The sequence below is a fragment of the Cyprinodon variegatus genome, unplaced genomic scaffold (genome assembly GCF_000732505.1).
Source record: "Cyprinodon variegatus isolate N-32 unplaced genomic scaffold, C_variegatus-1.0 Scaffold259, whole genome shotgun sequence".
Lineage (NCBI taxonomy): Eukaryota > Metazoa > Chordata > Actinopteri > Cyprinodontiformes > Cyprinodontidae > Cyprinodon > Cyprinodon variegatus.
The window spans coordinates 30,882-37,933 of record NW_015150712.1 but is presented as its reverse complement, the minus strand read 5'-3'; the positions used below and the strand labels follow the sequence as shown (position 1 = coordinate 37,933).

The 7,052-nt window shown below is 40.9% G+C and overlaps 1 protein-coding gene across 1 annotated transcript in view; it reads right to left on the bottom strand.

Annotated features, from left to right (window-relative positions):
• Positions 1–6,847, bottom strand: part of itih2 (inter-alpha-trypsin inhibitor heavy chain 2) — a 22,844-nt gene extending 15,997 nt beyond the window's left edge. The window contains exons 1-7 of the mRNA XM_015382532.1: positions 6,601–6,847; positions 6,358–6,390; positions 6,210–6,248; positions 1,850–2,022; positions 1,672–1,776; positions 1,439–1,601; positions 1,262–1,369 (exon numbers count right to left, since the gene is read on the bottom strand). Of these exons, the coding sequence (XP_015238018.1) occupies positions 1,262–1,369; positions 1,439–1,601; positions 1,672–1,776; positions 1,850–2,022; positions 6,210–6,248; positions 6,358–6,390; positions 6,601–6,699 (720 nt within the window). The 5' untranslated portion in view covers positions 6,700–6,847. The remainder of the gene's footprint in view (positions 1–1,261; positions 1,370–1,438; positions 1,602–1,671; positions 1,777–1,849; positions 2,023–6,209; positions 6,249–6,357; positions 6,391–6,600) is intronic.
• Between the last annotated feature and the right edge of the window lie 205 nt (positions 6,848–7,052).

Sequence of the window (7,052 nt, the reverse complement as noted above, 5' to 3'; positions counted from 1 at the left end):
GAACCATCTTTTCTATTTGGTTCTTCTTCTACGGGTTTTCCGGTTTGGTTGTTGTATAAATATTATTGCGCATGCCCAACATTTCGTTGCCTGTTTTCGCCTATTTTTGCTTTGGCACCACAGCGCCACTTACAGGCCTGGCATACATTTTGCAGCATTTTCATGCATTCATGTGGTCGATCGCATTTATTTTACGTCTCTGTCTTTAAGACAAACGTTCTGGAAAATATTAGCATTTCGTGTTCGTTTTGACTTCGTGTGGACGGGGCCTGATTTAGCTTGTAAAGCGGGGAGAATGGCGCCAGGCTTACTGCACCGTGACGTCACTGCCAGAAGATGTCAGGAGTGAGGTGTAACTATATTTGAGCAACAATGGCCCCTCCCACACTCAGTGATCGCAACGAAAATTATTATTTACAAATAAATTTTTACCGATTAACGCTAAATTCATTAAATCACCGCAGACATATTAATATTAGGTAGAGATAATGATCAATTCAGTGTTGTATAACGTACTGAAATCTCGGAGTCAAGTAAAAGTATAAGTACCTCTCCAAAATATGACTTTGGTAAAAGTCCAAGTCACTGACTGAGATGCTACTTGAGTAAAAGTCTTAAAGTATCTGAAATGGCTTGTAGTTAAGTATAAGAATTACTGTACAAATAGATGTACTCAAGTAATGTAGTGAAAAGTAAAAGTAAAAAGTAGTGCAGTTTGAATAACATTTTTTTTACATTTTGGTAAACTTTGAAGGTTAAATTCACTTAAAATAATATAAACAACCAAGTGTAGGATAAATTTAGAGTGGCTTTGCGAAACAGGCGTATCCTACTGGGAACAAGCCCAGGCAAGACCCGACTTTGTAGTCAGTAGGTGGAGTCAAAACACTTGCGTTTCTATCGCTCTCTCGCTGTTTTTTTTTTGTTTGTTTTTTTGTTTTTTTTTTACTTAGTAACTAAACCAAACATTAAAAATGTATCAGAGTAAAAGTATGCAATTAAGTTCGTAAATGTAGTGAAGTAAAAGTGAAAGTTCTCAAAAAAATGTAAACTCTTGGAAAGTATAAAGTACTCCAAAATATACTTAAGTACAGTAGTGAAGTATTTTTACTTCGTTACAATACAACACTGGATCCATTGATCATTCCTTGTTGACCGGACTTTTCCTTTAATAACGCCAAAATGATGGAGGCACCAATCGGGGGCTAACCGTAGTATATCATGGCTGAAATGGTCAGACCAAGTTCTCTCCGAACATTACCTTGTCTTTGCTCCTTGTTACATTAATCAGCTCTGCAAACTGCTCTCCGAGTGTGTTGGGTACTTCTAACGTTGAGATCCCCTTCGGTTCATAAATGTATACGTCCACCTGAGAAGATGTTGGGATAGAGGTTAGTGCTCAGCATACAGAGGCGTTCATTGGTCCTAATCATCTCACCTGGAACTTTGGGACAAGTCTCCCCGGCTGAAGGTGCAGGGAGTGCTCGTACCAACCAAGTCTCCTCTCCATCATCTCCTGGTAGTGGAGCTCAAACTCAATGTTACTGCCAGGGGGAACATGGACCTCTGTGTTGAAGGTCTCCAGGTCCTGTGAGTTGGTCCTATAAAGCAGAGACAGCATTTAGTTAGACAAAGTAGCGGAACTTTGTGAAGACACTGGCTGACCAGCACCTGACAATGCCTGCTGCCTTGTTTCTGGCTGTGGCCTGGGCGTAAAGTCTCCTGGCCACAGTCTTCTCCTTCACAGAGCCGACAAACGTGATGCCGTTCACGTTCCTGGAACGAGAAGAGGGTGAAGTTAGAGACCCAGCGGTGTGGTGGACCTTAGGGCGGAGGCATCTGGACGCACATGGTGAAGTTGGAGATGAAAGCCCGTTTAGGAATCTTTACGCTGAAGCCGATGCTCTGAGCTCTGGAGCCTGAGTTGGTCACTGAGCTTCTGATGGAGGTGTGAGCAAAGCGGGAAGTGATGCGGCTCTCCACCCTGTAGCTCTTCACAGTGATGTCATCTCCTCGGACGGCCTTAAAGATGGAGGACAACAAAAAACTGATCAGATTTTAAATCCAACAGACCAAACAAGAGGAAGTTTGATTTTTTCCCACATTGCTGATTCTATAGGCATATTTACAAAAAAGTTAAAAACAACCCCATTTAATTAAATTCAGTTAATAAAATTTATTTCTATGGCAAAAATTCACAACACATGTCATCTCAAGGCATTTTCCAGTTCACCAGATCATCCAGTAAAATTTATTTAAAGTTTTCTATCTAAGGAAAACCAGTTGATTGCATTGACTCATTGACTCAAAGGCAATCCCTCACACTAAGCATGCTTGCAGCGACAGTGGGGAGGAAAAATTCCCTTTTAACAGGAAGAAACCTCCAGCAGAACCAGGTTCTTTGTGAGCGGCCATCTGCTGAGGCCGACTGGGGTTCAAGGAGACAGAAGCAGAGATACAAGGGGCCACTGTACAGGAAATACACAGCCAGGTAGACAAGCTCCAAGCCGGCTCCCATGTCAGAGGATGAAGAGAACACATCCAGTTAGTCACAGTCAGAGAAACAGGACTACACTGGAAAACAGGCCGATCTGCAACATCTATAAACAAAGGTGTTGATGGCAGCAGCACAGCTGATATTTCTCTCCAGGATGGAGTCACAGCCAAACAGGAACAGACGAGGTGAAGCTACTATGAGAAAAAGCAGAGAGAGCAGAACGTTAGAGATTGAACTAACAGATTCTGCAGAATAGGAGAATAGAGATAGAATGATGAAAAAGGGGTCCCTATGTCCTCCAGCAGTCTAAGCCTATAGCAGCATAACTATAGAGATAGCTCAGGATAACCTGAGCCACTCTAACTATAAGCTTTATCAAAAAGGAAAGTTTTAAGCCTAGCCTTAAAAATAGACAGGGTGTCTGCCTCACGGACTAAAACTGGTAGTTGGTTCCACAGGAGAGGAGCCTGATAACTAAAAGATCTGCCTCCCATTCTACTTTTAGAAATTCTAGGAACCACTAGTAAACCTGCAGATTGAGAGCGAAGTGCTCTGTTAGGAACATAAGGAACAATCAGATCTCTGATATCAGATGGAGCTTGGCCATTTAAGGCTTTATATGTGAGAAGGAGGATTTTAAATTCTATCCTGGATTTAACAGGAAGCCAATGAAGAGAAGCCAGGATAGGAGAGATATGATCTCTCTTTTTCATTTTCATCAGAACTCTGGCTGCAGCATTTTGGATCAGCTGAAGGCTTTTAACTACAGTTTATGGACTTCATGATAGTAAAGAATTACAATAGTCCAGCCTTGAAGTAACAAATGCATGGACTAGTTTCTCAGCATCACCCCTGGACAGGAGATTTCTCATTTTTGCAATATTCTGTAGATCAAAGAAGGAAATTCTACAAACCTCTTTGATGTGAGATTTAAATTACATGTTCTGATAAAAAATAACACTACATCTTTTTTAAACTTTATTATATGAGATCAATTTAATCCCATCAAAATGAAGTGACTGGCTAATCAGCTTCTTTTTCAGAGACTCTGGTCCAAAGACTATAACTTCTGTTTTGTCTGCATTAAGGATCAGAAAGTTAAGAGTCATCCAGGTTTTTATGTCTTCAAGAGATGCCTGTAATTTATGTCTATGAAGAACGGGTCTGCCCCTAGGAGTGGAACCTTTCTTCTGGTTCAATTTGCATGTTGTCAAAGTCAAAACAACTTTTTGGGCTACTATATAAAGCTTCAAACTCAACGCTAATTCTGACATTTTAAATTGAAAAAGATTCCTTGATGGAAAGAGAAACATCTTAAAACTTGTTTTTTTTTACTTTTTTGGAATGACTTTGACCTTGAAGACTGAGAATCTTCACCAGCATCTCAGCATATTTCTTTGGTTTTATGGTCAGATATCTCGCAATCACCTTTCTAGTCACCATTGCTGAGCAGAAATAAGTAACCACTTCAGATTTCATTACTAATTTGTTTTCCAGATATCCACATGTATTGCCTGAGAGAAGATCATGTTGCACCTGATTATTTGTAAAGTTAGAGGTTGGATGGGATAGGGGAAGTGAGTAGGGCAGTTAAGGATGATGTCCATCACACTTTAAAGATCCAGAGAGGCAGAGACGAGCAACTGAGGAGCAGCTGTCTGCAAATATGCAAGAATCTTCAAACAAAATGCCGTCAACGAGATGTTAGTGTCAGAGCAACATGCAGACCGTTTAAAGGCTGACACAGCTCTAAACAATGATTTATTAAGGGACAATGATGCAGGTCTGGACAATGATCCAAACCCTTCAGATTAAAGGAGTCTGGTTCCATAAGTGTAGGTGTGCATAGGGACATGTCCCTACCAAAAGTTTGGCCAGATCTACTTGTCCCTACCAATAATTTTATGTGAATAACATGTTTATAATTTACAATACAATGTTGTTGCAGAAGTTGTTTCTTTTCTCACAACTTGTATATTAAAGTTAATCCTTTAAATGCTGTGTCAGTTCCTCTTATAGTTCCCGCGCCAATGTAAATACAATAAATATTTGCAGTCCCTTGAATATGTTATTTTGCTTTGTTATACAATACAGAGAATGTCAGCATATCAGATAAAAAAAAAAAAAAGGTTTACCTCTGCACAATTCTATTTCTTCAAAAGAAAACACCAGATAAATACATAAACAGACATATTTAGACTATATTTGGTTAAAAAGGCACATATTTGCCTTCCATCTTAGTAACTGGTAAATTGAAATGTAACCCTTTTCAAAGTGTTAAGTTGTCCCAATTTTACATCATTCCGAGCCACTGATGCTTCAAACATTGATAAACAGCATCTTGTGTGTGTAGTGCTTATAAAAATTTTATATAAATGTATGCTCATGTCAAGCATATAAAAATGGGAGCATGCATAATGATTAGGACCAATGACATCAGACCAATTCAACTTGAGACCAATAGTGTCCCTACTAAAGTTGAGATCAAACTTACGCCCCTGTCTGGTTCAGATTCAGAACGCAGCCCATCAGTTGGAGATAGAGTGGAAGCCATTGAAAATTTCCCCACTTTCCTTGATGGGTGCTTGGTTGATCTTTGGCTGGTCCTTGGCTGGTCCCATACCATTCCATTTTAAACATCTAAAATATTCTTTCAGTCATGATTTGTGGACATTAAGATCTAAAGAGAAGTGTTATCTAAAGGCCAGACCCTGTAATTCAGCAACATATTCTCATTATCAGTTTGTATGAAATCGTACGAAAAGTTATGCACAGTATTTCGTATGTTTTTGATGTTTTTCCTCGAAAAAACAGATCAGTGCGCATGCGCAGCCAGACAGACGAAAAAAGCAGATCCGCGGACGGATGTAAAACTGGGACGGACAGCGCAATAATTACTTCTTCATGTCTCTCACTAGGTTGCTTGCTGTTTTGTATGTGTTAGGGTTAGGGTTAATTGTATGTTAAATTTTATGTTATTGAATGGTGCGTAAAATGCGCATGCGCACGGATATCTTGACTGGAGGCAAGACGTAAAAATACGACGAAATACGACGAAAAAAACGTCAAAAATGTACGAAATACTGTGCATAACTTTTCGTATGATTTCATACGAACTGATGAGAATGCACTGAATTCAGTGAAGTGGTGGAGTCAGAGTAAAAAGATATGCATGCCCAGGAGAAGGCCAGTGGCTGGAAGTTGGAGGGGATTTTGCTTCCATTCGGCTGGCTTTTGACTGGGAAGGACCATTTTGAATGACTGCTACTGTGGTGCTGACCAATAAGCTGTCCACATGGTCAGATGAGAACCAGCATGCTGGTAGCATCATGCTGTGGGCCTATTCTGCTGCCAGTGGTTCAGGGGTGAGGGTTCACAGAGTATATGGTCATCTAATAAAGTAAGCCCAATCTGAACATGATGACTTGATTAGATGACTGGAGTCTGGTGTGCTATTGCTTGGTTGGAAAGAAAACCTGCAGCCACATGGCCCTTTCTGGAACCAGTTTGACACCCCTGGTGTATGGAATAATCCTGATGGAGGACCAGCTTGCCACAAAGTGAAGAATTTATGTAAACCCTGCACTCGGAGCTGAGCAGCCGTAGATGGATCTACGAGTCAATAACCTTCCTGTCATGAGGATCTCTTCAAACAGCCCAACATTGATTGTTAGATAAGGTTCAACTCTGTCACAGTGGATGTGGTCTTTACCTCAAAGTCCTCCTCCTCCTCACTGGTCAGCGTTGCTCTCTGGAACACAAACAACGCATCAGCTGCTTTCAGTCAGCATTAAATCAGCCGCTCCTCTCGCTTTGAATCGGCTTCTGAGTAGAACCATGAAACAATGACAGATTGGTACCTTGTGTCTCTCCTGATGATCCGGAGCTTCTGGCTGTTGGAGAAAGACAATGAAAAAAAGGTGAAGAATACAAAAGCTTTAATGTTCTTAGAAACGTTTTTAAGCAAACACAGATCAAGTAAAATGAAATCATTTGTTGTGTGAAGATCAGTCATCAAATGAGCTAACATGAACCTCCATGAGCTGAAAGCCGGCAGCTCAGAGACATCTGCTCATGTTAAGTCGACCCTTCATCAGACTCACCTCTTCATCCTCCCATTCCCCGTCTATCACAAACTCAAAGCAGGAGCTCTGATGGAGGGCCAGGAGGCCCAGAAGAAGCAGTAGCAGCAAACCCCTCATGTTTCCAGGCTTACACACTCATATCTTTGGTCAAACAAAAGAAAAGCAGCAGAAGAGAAGGAGTCTGTGTGTTCCTGCAGCGATCTGAAGAGCAGAGGTTAAAATCCACCGGACTGAGTGACTCTGGGCCCAGTCAATATTTGTTGTGTTTCATGTGGAACACAGAGGGAAGCAAACTTTGAAACTAGACCTGGAAAGTAGGCAGGACTACTGGGGCCCAAGACTGGATAAAGACACGCATGGTTCTACATGTTGACCACAAGATGTAGACAAAAACCACCCATTGAATTCACAACCTAGAACTAAAAGAGGCTTTATAAGAACTCTTTTAGTGGCCATGAAGGAACTACAGG